General features: G+C 44.5%; 2 protein-coding genes across 4 annotated transcripts; one reads left to right on the forward strand and one right to left on the reverse strand.

Annotated features, from left to right (window-relative positions):
• Window positions 1-402: 402 nt before the first annotated feature.
• On the forward strand, window positions 403-2,303 carry trir (telomerase RNA component interacting RNase). Of its 2 annotated transcripts, XM_056401743.1 has the most exons (3): window positions 409-1,286; window positions 1,644-1,715; window positions 1,810-2,303. In XM_056401743.1, exons 1-3 carry the CDS (start codon window positions 990-992, stop codon window positions 1,915-1,917), a joined length of 477 nt encoding a protein of 158 aa, XP_056257718.1. In that variant the 5' UTR covers window positions 409-989; the 3' UTR covers window positions 1,918-2,303. The 2 variants fall into 2 exon arrangements, with proteins under 2 accessions (XP_056257719.1, XP_056257718.1); XM_056401744.1 differs by lacking the exon at window positions 1,810-2,303 and having other exon boundaries at window positions 403-1,286; window positions 1,486-1,709.
• Window positions 2,304-2,411: 108 nt separating this feature from the next.
• On the reverse strand, window positions 2,412-13,776 carry ubn2b (ubinuclein 2b). Of its 2 annotated transcripts, XM_056401738.1 has the most exons (17): window positions 12,534-13,776; window positions 11,355-11,483; window positions 11,142-11,243; window positions 10,746-10,877; window positions 10,477-10,580; window positions 9,646-10,141; window positions 8,812-8,882; window positions 8,497-8,626; window positions 7,957-8,063; window positions 7,725-7,835; window positions 7,458-7,601; window positions 7,227-7,277; window positions 7,090-7,132; window positions 5,331-6,623; window positions 3,998-4,205; window positions 3,382-3,450; window positions 2,412-3,111 (listed from the first exon to the last, which is right to left on the reverse strand). In XM_056401738.1, exons 1-17 carry the CDS (start codon window positions 12,846-12,848, stop codon window positions 3,065-3,067), a joined length of 3,552 nt encoding a protein of 1,183 aa, XP_056257713.1. In that variant the 5' UTR covers window positions 12,849-13,776; the 3' UTR covers window positions 2,412-3,064. The 2 variants fall into 2 exon arrangements, with proteins under 2 accessions (XP_056257713.1, XP_056257714.1); XM_056401739.1 differs by lacking the exon at window positions 3,382-3,450.
• Window positions 13,777-14,098: the final 322 nt, after the last annotated feature.

A 14,098-nucleotide genomic window follows, 5' to 3' on the forward strand; every position in this document is an offset into this window, starting at 1 on the left:
TATATGATTTTACTTCATATGTACATTTATTTCAAACATGGAAATTCAACACATGTATATATATATATATATATTTATATATACATTTGCATATGGGCATTCCTGAATATAAATTCCGATCTTATATATTAATAAACCATTTGGCTGACGACATTAAAAAGCCGATCTCTGTTTTTGAGGGTTGTAATATAGTATATTAATATAGTATGTGCAAACACAAAGTTTGTATTATATTGTAAAGCTATATGAATTGCCATGGGTGATAAATGAAGTTGGCTGAACTGAACTTAACAATATAATAATTTTCAGTAATAAATTCGCCAGAATCCTTAAATAAATAAATGACTTAAAAAATCTTTTTTTCATATCAGTTTCAATTCCGGCACAGCAGGGGGCGCAAGAGTCGCGACGTGACGTCATCGGAGGAAATTAAACATGGCCGACAGTGAGTAATAGATGGCGAAAGTTAGCGAAAATCGTTGGTAAAGTCTGGGAACTTCTCAGTGTTTGCTGTAGGTATTTGAACTTTATAGTGCGTTGTAACTGTAAATTTCATATTTGGACGCATCTCTCACATGAACTGGAGATCTAGATCAAGTTTGTTCGTCCGTAAAGGCCTTACTAAACTGGGCATTAGCCCGCAGTGTTAGCCACGTTAGCACCGAACCAGCGCCTGCTTTTGTTTTTGTTACGGGGTTTGTGCTAGTGGGCTGTCATTGTGAAGCCTTTAAGCCCTTTTTTTATTTGGCCTTATTTCTTAAAAAGCTACCGCCTTTTCTGAAGTGGAGTGTGTAGTTGATTAGATTAACTTCAGCTTTTTTATACAGTATCGCGGGTGGGGTCCAGCCCGTCTCGCAGCGTGTTGGCAGCGTTGTTTTCATTAAAGGCCAACTTAGAATTAGAGCCATACTTCTTACAAAACTGACGGACATATACTCGCTTTTGAGCTGCCGGACTGTGCCTGTGTATGAACATTACGCCCAGGAAACATGGATTCAAAGCGCGCACACGGCAAACCTCAAACGGGCGGCGACGGCAGCAGCGGTGACTCCAGCTGCGACAGCCCCGCGTCCCCGTGCAGCAGCCCCGCACCGGCAGCCAGCACAGCCCCGGTGCCCGGAGGCAACGTGTTCGCCAACGACGGCAGCTTCATGGAGATGTTCAAGAAGAAGATGGAGGAGGAGGAGAGGAGGAAAAAGGAGACGCAGCAAACAGGTGGAGCCGCGAGAGCCACCGAGCAAGGACAGACATCAGTGGAAAAGAAGCCCCCTCCCGTGACGAGCTTTGTAAGGGGTTTGCCAGTTGTAAGATGAGATAGCAGTAGTTCAACACACATCCAAATTTAAGTCTTGCTCTACCCTGGATATTGAGTTATTACATCCTGAAATAATGGCCAGTATTTCAGTATTATTTGTAACATTTCACACACATGCCAGTGCTAGTGTTGTACTTGCATTATTTTACACTGCAATATGTAACCAATAGATCAGTCAAGTCTGGGGATGCTCCTCACTGATGATGGTTTCGCTGGTGGTGCGGCAGGAGACTAAATGTAGACCTTCTGCTCTGGTGTAGTCTCCTTCATTGGCAGTCCACCTGCAAGGGCTCCTATAACGGTTTCAGTCTTCTATCCCCTAACCCAGGTGGGGAAGCGCAGAGGAGGTGTGTTCCTAAAGACCGGCATGGTTGCGAAGAAGCAGAAACAGGACTCAGAAGTAAGTGGGCTTGTTGGTGTTGGTGGTACCAGCATGATCTGTGTGTACTTTTTAAGTCCATGAAGTTGATCCACCTGTGCCTCCTTTCCTCCAGGCTGAACCAGGCAAGAGCGATGCTTGGTCAAAGTACATGGCTGAGGTGAAAAAGTACAAAGCCCACCAGTGTGGCGACGATGATAAAACCAGGCCTCTGGTCAAGTAGGCTCGGAAAGGTTAACGTGGAGTGACAATGTCGAGCGGGGAAACCATCTGGGAGAAGCACCAGGAGGGCCGGCCAATCCTGACCTTCTCATACTGCCAGTTCAAGTTACCCTTCACATTAAGTCTTTCACAAACTGCTTAGACTGACACCCCTCTCCCCGTTTTTGTATCGTTTTTTTTTTTTTCTTTTTTTTGTCTTGCTTGTTATTTGTCGGACGTCAGTGATTTGATCTGGTGTCAAAAGGTGTTTCAGAAACTTGACTTTCATTATTCATCGTTGTTGAATCTTCTCAAATTTGTCATGTCTGTTTATGTTAGGGTTCATTGATAAATTTGATTTGTTAATAGCCAAATCAAGGTTTCAATTAAACCTACACTGCCTATTTATGTGTGGTGTTGTGCCTCGGTTTTGTTAAAGAGTGTGTTACCTTCAGTTTTGTGTGTTAGCTCTAACATGGTATTTAATACTAGGAGCATCAGTCGCATCACATCAAATTTCTCTATTGTGAAGGGAAAGATTTTAATTAAAAGTCAGCTTGAGTTCTGTACAGAAACGAATTCATTTGAGAATTCAAGTACAATGAAAAAGTTTACATCTTTCATTGGAAAAAAAAAAGCTCAAATTCAACAATTTGCAGTTTACATTTCTTACAGGTATCAGTGATAATTACATTATGATAAAAACAGCACCAAATAGACACACTGACCATGCATCAGAGAGGGAGACATACAAAGGCACACGTTCACCGCCACCAACCACACACAATCAGACACTCTCGCGCACACACACACAAACACACACTCACCTATAAAACCCATTCATTCCTTCTCCCTGTCCACAGTGATATAGGTCTATCTTGTAAACATTGACAAACAGTATTTGTCATTTTATTTAACAATTCTATGAAGAATAGTATTTAAAACTTATCAAATTGTTTAAAAAAATTATATTTAACTGTGGTATTCATGAAAACTTGAGCTGATCCTCTCAGATCAAGTATCAAATGTGTAGCCCAGTCTGTGTTTCAGACCCCTGTTATCAGTGGTCCGTCCCAGCTGTCACCCAAACCCACATTTCCATCCTGATTTGTCCCAACGTCCCGTCATCTCATCAGACGGCATCCACTGGGTGGAGAAATCCAGCTGTATCATAGAGTCTTCCTCTTAGTGTCTCCTCCCTGGCTTTGACTGACATCTGGACAGGAATAGTACAGTTCTTGAAATCAGTGAAAGGCAGTGATAGACAAAAAGAAAAATAAAATACACACGTATATACTACAGAGACAGCTGAAATGAGTCCATAAAAAGGCATGCGGCCACCAACTGACGAGCAGAGAGCAGAACAGGACCAGACAGAAAAGGACAACCTGAGACAGAACACCAGACACTTTGGAAAGAAGAAAGAAAGGCAGGAGAGGGAGTAAATGGAGCAGGCGTCGAGGGTGGAGGGAAGGTCAGATTTTACCTGAGAAAGCGAGCTGCAAGTGAGGAGGCAGAGCAACCTGAGACCCTGACTGGAGACTCTTATACAGATCTGAGGAGACAGGACAGGGGAGCAAGGAGGAAAAGGGAGGGGGGAACAGATGCCAACAAAACAGGGAATGGGGGGGGGGGGCAAGATGGCGTAGAGGTGAAGAACAGGTAATGACAGCCAAACAGAGGAGGAGATAAAGACAAGGAAGAGGAGTGAGGCCAAGTGAGTGACAGGTGGGGGAGAGTAGCCGACACAGGGTTGAGAGAAATTTTGGGATATGAAGCAAACAAAATGGAATAATGTCAAACAGGAGAAAAATCACAAGCTTACATCTGACACACAATATGGTGATAAAAACATGATGCTCTAACATACAACACAAAACAAAGCCTGCACAGGAACACCCAAACAGACGACAGCGTACTGATGTCACATACACAGAGTGCCTGTCTGTTATAGAGAAATATTTAAATACTAATAATATTTTCCACATTATACTATTTATCATATTTAGCGCCCGTCATTAATATTAAATGTGTATGTGGTGTTCAGTTTAAATTTCATCTGTATACAGCAGCCATGTTTCTGCCCCGCGTTCATCACTCACTCTGGGTCAGGGTAGAGAACGTTGCATTGCTACTGGCTGCGGCGCCGCTGGCTGCCGTACTGGAGCCCGCCGTACCCAGCGGAGGCAGGTTCAGCAGCGGGGGGAACTGGAAGGGCAGGGACACGGGCACCAGGCCCCCCAGCATCCCAAACCCAAGGGGAAGAGACGAGGCTGAGCCGAGCAGACTGCCGCCGCCTGCTGTGGAGACCTGAGCAGAAACAGATCAAGATTTTACTAAATTAGTTTTTACAAAATGAAACTTCTGTATTATGCAGCAGAATTACTGCTTTCAGTATTAACTGTATACTGTAGTAATGTAATTACTTTTACCGATTCATTTAATTAAGTATTTTAGTGGGAACTCATTTTAACTTCTATATAATGTATTGCTATTGTTGGGTAGTTTAACCTATAATAATTTAGGATATTATATTAAATTCTTAACAATAAGTAAAAATGCCCATCACATTTTCTTTGCAAATATCTTAGTTTTGTCCAAACAAGTAACCGTGAGACGTTTAGTGAACAGTGATGTCAAACAGAAAATAAGCAAATCATCACAAATTGAAAAGTGGGAACTAGTGTTTGTTCGAACCATTAATCAATTATTAAAATAGTTTCTGATTAAAGTTTTGTGTATTAAATCTGAATCCACAAAGTAACTACAGTTGCTTTTTAAATGTAGGAGGAATAAAGTAGCATCGAATTAAAATTGTGTAAGTATAAGTACTTCAGATTCGTACTTAAATACAGTACTTGAGTAAATATACGTAGATACATTGCACCACTGCTACTCGCCCGTACTGGTGTTTAGTCATGCAGGTAATTTTGTTGTGTTTGCTGAGACTTGTGAACGACCACAATCTCTCTCTGCAGTAAAATGTCCCGGCTTCTCCTGACGATACACAGACCTTTATTTTTCTTTTGTTCCAAAAACATAATCTAAGACAACGCTGTTCATATCAAGGTCTGGGGATTGTCACGAGGAACACGAGGGACAGTGGGTCTGGAAAATCCACATTTTTCAACGCTTTGAGTATCACAAATTGAATTCTGTCACGTATATTGCAATGTGCTGCCACTGCATGTTTCCATAGCGACATTCAGCAAATAAACCCACATGGTTAAACACCATTACAAGCGGAAAACTGTGTGTGATTTTCGGCGAACTTCCTCGTATTGTTCCAGAGTGCGTGTGAACACTGAGCAACACTGACTAATCCACGTACTATTCAGTTGAGGAAACCAAATTAACGAGTAGGTTTTTTTTCCTGGATGTGGTGAATGATCAAAACACTACATGTGCTGAATAATAATTGCTGACGGTACAAACCTGTGGCAACTGAGAAGAGACGGATGATGATGAAACAGACACGACAGACTTGGCCCCCTGAGGTGTCCCACTCCCGGGCCTCTGACGCTGGCCTGGGTTGGCTGAGACCACGGTGGGGGAGGCACTGGACCCTGAATGTTTGCTTATGGATGAGGTGTTAATAAGGCTGGTGTTGGTGGTGCTGTTGTTGTTGGGGGTCTTCTGGCCGCCTGGAGGAGTGTAGCTGCCTTGCCCTGGCTTGGTTGCTCCACCTTGGGCACCTGAGAACGTCGGGCGGAACCCTGCTGGGGTTTTGGGAGAGTACTGGTGTATGGTGGGGGTTGCCTGAGACCTGGGGCTTTGAGAGATGGAGGGCGAGGCTGAGGTGGTGGCGGTGACGACGGGGTTGGGGGTGCGGGGCGTGAGTTTGACAATAGGTGGGATGCTGCTGTGTGTGGACTTGGTGAGAGTGGCGTGCATAGGGGTGATGAAGTTAGACTGCGGCCGGGGCTGGGGCTGAACTCCAGGGTGCGTCTGCGAGAGGGAGGGGGAGGATTTATTCAGAGGCGTGTGGGGCAGGCGGGGCGTCTGGAAGGTTTTGGGGGTCATGAGCGAGGTTGATGAAAGGGTGTGTGGTCGAGATTGAGGCGACGTGAGGATGAGAGCGTCACCACTGTTGCCTTTATTATTATTGCTGCCTTTGAGGAGGCCAGAGGGGGGAGTGGAGACCCCCGCCTTTGATCCTGGGGGCACAAGTGGAGACGCGGTGGGCGGTGGCCGTGGTTTAGGTGGCGACGCTGAGGCAGGCATGTTGGCTTTTGCCACACCCAAAGGTCTCTGAGTGTTCAAAACTGAGTGTCTGTGCGCCTGCGGCGTGCCCTTGACGACCCCCATCCCATCCACCCTCACTGAGGGCAGAGGAGAGGACGTGATGGAGGAGGGCCGAGACAGAGAGGTGGAGGAAGACGAAGAGGTAGAGATGTAGTGAGGTGCATTGGAGCTGGGAGTACTGACGGCGTTCTTCTTCTGCTGCTGCTGAATGAGTAGCGAGGCGTTGAGGGAAGAAGGGTTGGTGGTTGTCCTGGATCCATCCGGGGACGGGGGGCTGTCCCCCTGGGCCAGGCCCTTGGCTGCGTTCCCGAGGATGGCGAGGGCCTGGGAGATGGAGTCCAGGGATGGGACTGTCAGATCCTCATCGAGGGAATCGAGACATATGGGCTCAGACGGTGACTGAGGTGGTCGCTTGGCAACCTGGGCAGCAGGGGAAGGAGTGACGCCTGCTGAGGGTGTGGCCCGCTGAACCCAGACAGCCTCCTGGATTTAAAGATTACAGAAAAACAACACAGACTTTTTCATAACTTTACTCCTAATGGTATTAAAACAGGTTTTCCAGTTTCTCTGACACATGTACTGTACATTTAAAGATCATCTTTTAGTTGCTCTGATCATTCCTCCTCAGAAGAGTCCTCCCTTTCTAACCCAGTGGCAGAGACGGGGATTAAATCTACTTGTTCTGTGTAAAAGTTTAACTGAAAGTAGATGAGACTTCAGCAGAGTGAGACAAAGATGTGAGTCCCGATTTCAGTTGGAATGAGTGTTAAAGTAGAAACTTGAGTCTGACTCAAGCTGCTGAAACTTTATATTAGAACACAGAGTGTTATATGTCAATAAGTGTCCATGATAAGCAACAATATAACATGAATACCACAAACTAAACCGAGTAGGACTGATCAAGAGCCCTGTGAACCACTTTTAAAGAACAACTAATTAAAAGTCTGACCTTTGGCTTGGCCTTGGGAGTAGGGACCATCTTCTTCTTTGCTCTGGAGTGAAAGGACAACACACGTGAGTGAGAACAAGCTAAAATAACAGAGTCAGTTATGAGAAATCTGGTTAGCAGTAAGTTACATGACTCACGTGTAGCCTGTGAGGTGACCATGAGCCATGATGCTCTCTTTGAACAACATCCTGCAGATAAAAAGAAACATGTAAGACATATTAATATAACAAATATTCCCGTAAAGGGGTTTAAAACTCAGCTAGCAGGTAGAAATAAGGAGGGCGTCAATCTTGCTAGTTAAAGCTACTATTGTAATAATTATAAATACTCTAAAACAAAGTCATAACAGCAGGTAAACACACACACACCTGGCCTGCATCCAGCCCTTTGGCCAGAGAGGTTTAACTTCAGTCTCCATGAAGGCTTTGAGGTAGTCCTCTAGAGACAGCGAGTTCTTGCCCTCAAGCTCATAACAGCCCAGCTTCACCCGCACCAGGTTACACAGCAGCGTCCTGGAAAACACATACAATTATCCAAATACTCCAATCACTACAGAGGGAAAAGTGATTGTGACCATTATGAACATTTATTGCCGCTTGAATAAGAAGTGAACCTCCTTCCTCTGTGACACTGACCTGAGTTTGTCGTCCCAGACAAACTTCTTCCGAGGCCCCATCACCCTCTTCCCTGGTTTCTCCTCGTCGTCGTCCTCTGACCCGTTCTTCTCCCCCTCCTCAGACTGCTGCCTGTGAACAAAGAGAGAAACATCGATGGAAATATGTTAAGAGGCAAACAGATGTGCCGTAGTGCAACAATCTGCGCTGCTTTCAAAATAAGAGACACAGTTGACTCCAGACGTGTTCTCACTTTGCCACTTTAGCTATACAGTCCATGTTGTAACGAGCAATCTGCTCCGGCATCACGCTGCATACCGCCAGTTTCAGCTTCAACAGGGGCGTTCGAAGACGGTCATCCTGGGAGACAGGGATAAGCACAGTCAGAAATCACACACGCGCGCGCATATGCAGGCCGGCACTCTCACGCGCTAAATATAGAAGCAGATAACGGGCACACGGCCGACAGCAGACACAAGAGCTACGAAAACAACAATTTAGCTTTCACACAGTTACATGTAGACACACCTGCCGGCTCGTGTCGTGTGAAATACTGGAGGACATGAACCTGCAAGCATCTTTTGCTGATCAATTAAATATAACAAAATGAAAACTCTTCTTTGATCAAACTTTCCATGACACTGTGACGAATCTCCTGAATAACAAACCTTCAACCATTTCAGTTCCTGCGGAGGACAGTTTTTTAAAAGCACATTGGAATATCCTTCAAACTGCAACAAACAGTCCCCGTGGTCCGACAGGAAGTGACGGCGACTATCAGTTCTTCACACACCTGTATGTTGAGGCTGAGCTTCTTAAGGCGTTTGAGCAGAGCTTCTTTATTGCAGGGCACAAAGGCCTCCAGGTGAGAGTATACGGCTGAACGCACCTCCGCCGGCTGCTCCTGAACCTGCAACTCAATACTGAAACACACACACACAAACACACACACACACACACACACACACACACACACACACACACACACACACACACACACACACACACACACACACACACACACACAGAGAGAGAGGGAGACGTGTATAGATTCATATTTGTTGATTTATAGCAGTTTGCAAAAGTGAAAAACCTGAACATTACTCACTCCAGCAGGATGTTGTTCATGTCCAATGTGAAGAATTTCTTCCTGCCCTCTTCATCAAACAGACGGGACGCCTGTGACAAGAGATATTATCAGACAAACAGAAGAAGATATGTCCCCGTTAATCCTGTTCACATTGGTGAAAGGAAAGTCACAGCCTCAACAAACACAGATACACATAAAGGGGCGAGGTGATTGAAATCTGTGACCTCCCTTTCTCTACCTCCCGTAGACAAACTAAACAGCGGTGCACACTTATCTATAAAGCCATGCCTGGGTTAACAGCCACCTTATCTATGTAAATTTATTCAACTAAAATGTGTGAAGAGAGATGCTTGTCGTTCCGTCGTCTGCACTGAACTTGGTCATGGAGCTTTAATGCGTGTTTCCGCTGCCTGGAACTTTCTCTAGTTTGATCTAAACTTAAACAAAAATCAATTCATTGCTTCAGAAAGTGGAAGCTCTCTCGTCTGGCTGCCGATGTGTTGGGGGTATTTTAGAATTTTTATTTGTTAGTCTCATGTAGTTATTGTTTGCAGTTGGTTTTGGGTTATTTTATGGTTTATTTTAGATCGTCTTGGTTTGTTTTACATCTTTTACATGATTGTATTAGAAATGTTATTCCTGGTGTTTTGATTGCATTTCAGTTTGATTCAGATTTTGTGGCATTTTTGTCTGTAACTCATTGACATTGCTCCCTATCTTGTCCAGGACACCCTTAAAACTTTTTTAATCTTTAATCTGAATCCGACTTTCCTGTTTAAACAAAAAAACTATATTGAAGATAGTAAATTAAACTCTACAACATGTGATTAAGGGTAGTTTAGAAGTTCGTACCGCTCTCAGGTCTTCGATGCGCTTCGTGAGCGGGCCTGGGAGTCCAGTGGGCAGAGGGGGAGGGGTCATCACAGTACCCTGTGACACTCGGCTACCACCTGCTTTATGTCCCATCCCAAAGGAGCCATTCTCTCCCTGCGTCGGACTGGAGGGCTGAGGGGAGTCCAGCATCCCAAAGTCCAGGTCACCCATCATGTCCTGCAGTATGTCGTTATTGGCTGCACCCAGCAGTGACATCACAGCCGGGTCGGCACTCAGGTCAGCCATGCCGCAGTCGTTGCTGCCAGCAGCCTTGGGGTGGGTGTTGAGGAGCGCACTGTTGGCGTTGGGCACTTTGGCGTTGGGCCGCGGCAGACCGGCAGAAGCCATGTTCTTCTTGCGCATCTCCTCCTTCTCCCTGGTGAAGCGGCGCAGCATGTTGGCCAGGTGGATGGAGTCCTTCATCAGCTTCTTCCTCTTTTTCTTTTCTGGCCGATGAACATTCAGGGCTGAAACTCTGCCAGAGCAGAAGAAGCAAGAAGAAGAAAAATATTTAACAAACCGGCACAGGAAGTAATCTATCATGATTAACTCCTAAACTGACAAACTTGAGAGTTTGTTGAGGGTGCTGATGGGAAACCATGACAGATCTAACTAACACCCAATTAGGGAACTCCTTATTTCAGTCTATACAATTGCACAGTTGTTACACCTGAATTAGTCTGCACCTTTAACTGAATCCCAACACACACTTTAGAAAAGAGGAAATAACACATATAAAAACATTTTATACATCATAATATTGGAGAAATGAGTCTGAGATTAAACACTGAAGTAATATTAAACGCTCACCCAGGCTTTGGTACTTTATTCTTCTTGGGTTTCTTCTCCTCCAGAACTCCGTCTTGCTTTTTCCGCCGTTTTTTGATCACCCGCTCTTCGCCATCTTTCATCTTCTACAAATGGGTGAAAAAACGAAGATAATTAGTAGAGTATAACAAAAGCAGTTTTCATTACAGAAACACTTTTAACACTGACATACTTGAAAGTTTATGTATAATCTGCCTGTATATCTAGGTGCTTTTATTTTCAATGGATTGTGCAGAAAAGCGAGAACCTACCTTGAAGTGATTATCCTCGGCGCCTGCGTTCTCTCCCTCAGAGTCAGACGCTGCTCTGAACTGCAGAGTGCCTGTGTTGATGTAGAAGCCGCCATGTTTTGTGGTGAGAGAGGCCGGTACCAGCTCATCATACTGAGGTCAGGAGGGAAGTACAATTACTGTTAGTTTTCTTCCGCTACCCGGGACGCAACGTGCGATGTTGTGAAGTGAAATGCTATTCAGTTGTTTTAAGATCAACAGCATTTGAACAAATTACAGATTTTTGCAAAACAAAGTTTTAAACTCAAAATGTTTGTAGGGGCACACACTCTGGAAAATAATTTATCATTTTAATTAATAAGGTCGGGGCTAATTGCTGATTAACTTTGTGTGTGTTTTTGTAAAAAAAGAACTCACAGCCTCTGAATTGTCTATGAAGGGGTCAGTCTCGTCGTAGCCATATCCGATATCAATGAGATCCTGCATCCTGTCCTTTTTCTTCTTCTTAGAGTTTCCACCCTGCAAACAGAAGGGAAACGCAGGTATCAAAACCTAGGGATGTGGCAGCCATAGCAGTCACAACATCCTGACAGTTGCAGCTGTAACAATATATTCAGATACAACACTTACATATTTGTTCTCGAATTTCTTGGCCAGCTCTTCCACCTCCCGTCTCTCCTTCTCATCATCAGCAAAGGGGTCGGTGGGGTCCAGGGGAGGAGCGAGTCCTTTAGGGACTGTGGAACCTGCATGCTTTACCTGATGTAAACAAGGAAATTGGATCGGGGTGAAACAGAAGCAAGAGGCTTTTGATGTTTTCCTTCATAGAGTGCCATTTCACACAAACAGCTATGAACCTCATCAGTCAGGTTTTCTTAGCATGCTCGTCACAACTCAGACTGAGAAAAACAGTTGTATAATGTCTCCTGTGGCTCTGAATGCAGCAATTTGAAATCTGAGAAAATGTCATTAGGGGTCGTATCTGGTTAAGCTTGAAACATGAAACTTAGAACGGAAAGTCTGCATTACAAACCAAGGACATGGAGTTTGACAGATGTGGGCATTATGACGCATTCATGTCATATTGGAATAATCATAAAAACAAGATTCAGATAGTGTTAACGTCAACATCCAAGTTGTAATTACAACTGAGATCCAACTCAGTGCTTCACAACACAGAAGTACCCAAAGATCAAACAAACAGGGACACCTCACATCAGCCAAAGTCCATTGTGCAAGGGGATTAATTAAAATAGTGTTATACTGTCAATATAAATATGGTATTATTTTAAATCCTCACTCAACCAGCTAAATTGATGTGAACGCTTGTTGTAAACATGGAGATTTTTCCCTTCTCTACCACCCATCCCATGTGACATGAACGCAGCATTGAGCAGGCAGTTAACCAGACAGGAAGAGTCACACAGAAGAGGAGGACCTGGTGTTTCCGTAGTTTCACTCTCAGTAAGGACTAAAACTCAGGATATCACAGTCTCTGCTATAACAATTTTCTGTCACACACAAGTCTACAGTTTTAAAGCAGTAATATGAATAGTAAACTTTTCATCCTCAGCATTAATTCATTTCCTGTCTTAATTTACCTGTCCAAACTTTAGCCAAAGGTCATAATTAACATTAAAACTAAGCATAAGAAATCATGTGCAAATTAACACTCTTTAGTCAGTAACATCAGTAACAAGTGTCACATCTCATCCTCACAGCCAAAACAATGCGCCTCTCCTGAACTGGTGCCAGAAAAGGCCCCTCTTGCACAGATCATGGTGCCTACTGTCTCCTCTCTCTCCTAACCTGAGTAAGAGTTGAGTTGACCAGCTCGCCGTAGTTGAACTCGGCGGACCCTCGTTCATTCGGCTCGGTCAGCGGGAGGTTGAGGCGGACGGTGGGTTTCGTCTCCTCGGTCTCGGCGTCGCCTCCTTTCGTGTGACCAAACAAACCTCCGCAACCTCCTGACCCCACCGCGGCGGCACTTCCACCTCCATCTTTCTCAAAAGTGATGTCGATGGCCTCATCTTCGCGGCGGCGCTTCTTGCTGGACTCCGGGGTCGGCGGCGAGGTGTTGAAGGTTGAGATGGTGACGAACGGCACTTTCCTCGGCTCTGCCATTTGACGCTCTCCGTCCGACGACCGGGCACTCAAAACGGGCAGCGCCACGCTCCTCTGCCGCTGGCTGTAGAGCTAAACCTGGAGATGGTCGACAAGTACAGCTAGCTAGTTGCTGTGCTAGCTAGCTTCCTCAGAATGAGTGCTGCAGACAACACAACCACTTTTATCGCTTCTCAGCCCGTTTTAATCCATATAGTATAATCCCTGGCACGGCCCCCGTCACCTACGAGGGACTTAAAAAGTGAGAAATAGCAGTTTGGAGAGCTTCCATGAAATCGGTGGTTAGCTACCGCAAGGAGTATTCTGTAGTAGCCATCTTGATCATTATTATCATTATTCAGTGGCTGGGCGTGCGTATGAAAAGAAACCGGAAGCCGGGGAGGAAAGGGAACAGCGTTTGACCAATGGCAGAGCTGGAACACGCCCACCTGACAGACTAGCGCGAATATGGAGGAGATGATTGTTCTACACAGGCGGGACGCAGCTCCACTGTAAATAATAGGGAGATCTTACATTGTTCGTGGTTGCTCATAAAATCTGATTTTATTCTGCATCCCTCCGACAGTTTAAGAGGCGAACTTCAATCTTATGGAAGAAATGTTCGCTTCTAGTGAATTTCTGGGACTTAAGATGTATTTTATTTGAGTATTTGTTTCAATAGACACGTATAGACCGTAGATCAGTGATAGGCAAATCCATATTTTTTCACGAACGTACTGTAGATAACAATGTAAATACACGGCTCAAGCGAGTATGTAACATGGAGCCATGATAAGAAATGATTTGCATCACAAACAGGCACGCTGGGTTGTTTTTTTTTTTCCAAGGCAAATACTATACAAAAGATCCTGAAGCAGGCCCTAGTTATTGTGTGTGGATAACATATTAATTACAATAATAATTCATAATAAAGAATATCTGCCCTCAGAGTGACTCCTGTTTTGTTCATTCACTGTTTTATCCATAAATAAATAAAAAATACCTAAAAATAAAAAAAACAAATAAACCAGTCATACAGGTTTTGGTTCTGTAAATCTATTTTGGCCCTTTGTTTAACAATGCCGGGGGGGGGGGCATGGGGCATGTTTGAAGCTAATCACTGACCCTGCCAGATCATTTGTTCTTTTACTGTAGTTTATTACTCAATGTTTAATTGTCCTATTTGTGCTAAGTGCAAATGTATGTTGACGTTTGTGAGCTCGTTCTTCATCAGCCGATGCTGCACACTTAAAAATCCAGGTGACTGCGCT

The sequence above is a fragment of the Seriola aureovittata genome, chromosome 17 (assembly GCF_021018895.1).
Source record: "Seriola aureovittata isolate HTS-2021-v1 ecotype China chromosome 17, ASM2101889v1, whole genome shotgun sequence".
Lineage (NCBI taxonomy): Eukaryota > Metazoa > Chordata > Actinopteri > Carangiformes > Carangidae > Seriola > Seriola aureovittata.

Excerpts from the sequence above, each read along its gene's own strand:
- trir (XM_056401743.1), top strand. The coding sequence starts at position 990 with ATGGATTCAAAGCGCGCACACGGCAAACCTCAAACGGGCGGCGACGGC. Across the intron at positions 1,287-1,643 it reads CCCCTCCCGTGACGAGCTTT|GTGGGGAAGCGCAGAGGAGG; the intron begins GTAAGGGGTTTG and ends CCCCTAACCCAG. Across the intron at positions 1,716-1,809 it reads AGCAGAAACAGGACTCAGAA|GCTGAACCAGGCAAGAGCGA; the intron begins GTAAGTGGGCTT and ends CCTTTCCTCCAG.
- ubn2b (XM_056401738.1), bottom strand. The coding sequence starts at position 12,848 with ATGGCAGAGCCGAGGAAAGTGCCGTTCGTCACCATCTCAACCTTCAAC. Across the intron at positions 10,142-10,476 it reads AATAAAGTACCAAAGCCTGG|AGTTTCAGCCCTGAATGTTC; the intron begins GTGAGCGTTTAA and ends CTGCTCTGGCAG. Across the intron at positions 7,602-7,724 it reads GTCTGGGACGACAAACTCAG|GACGCTGCTGTGTAACCTGG; the intron begins GTCAGTGTCACA and ends TGTGTTTTCCAG.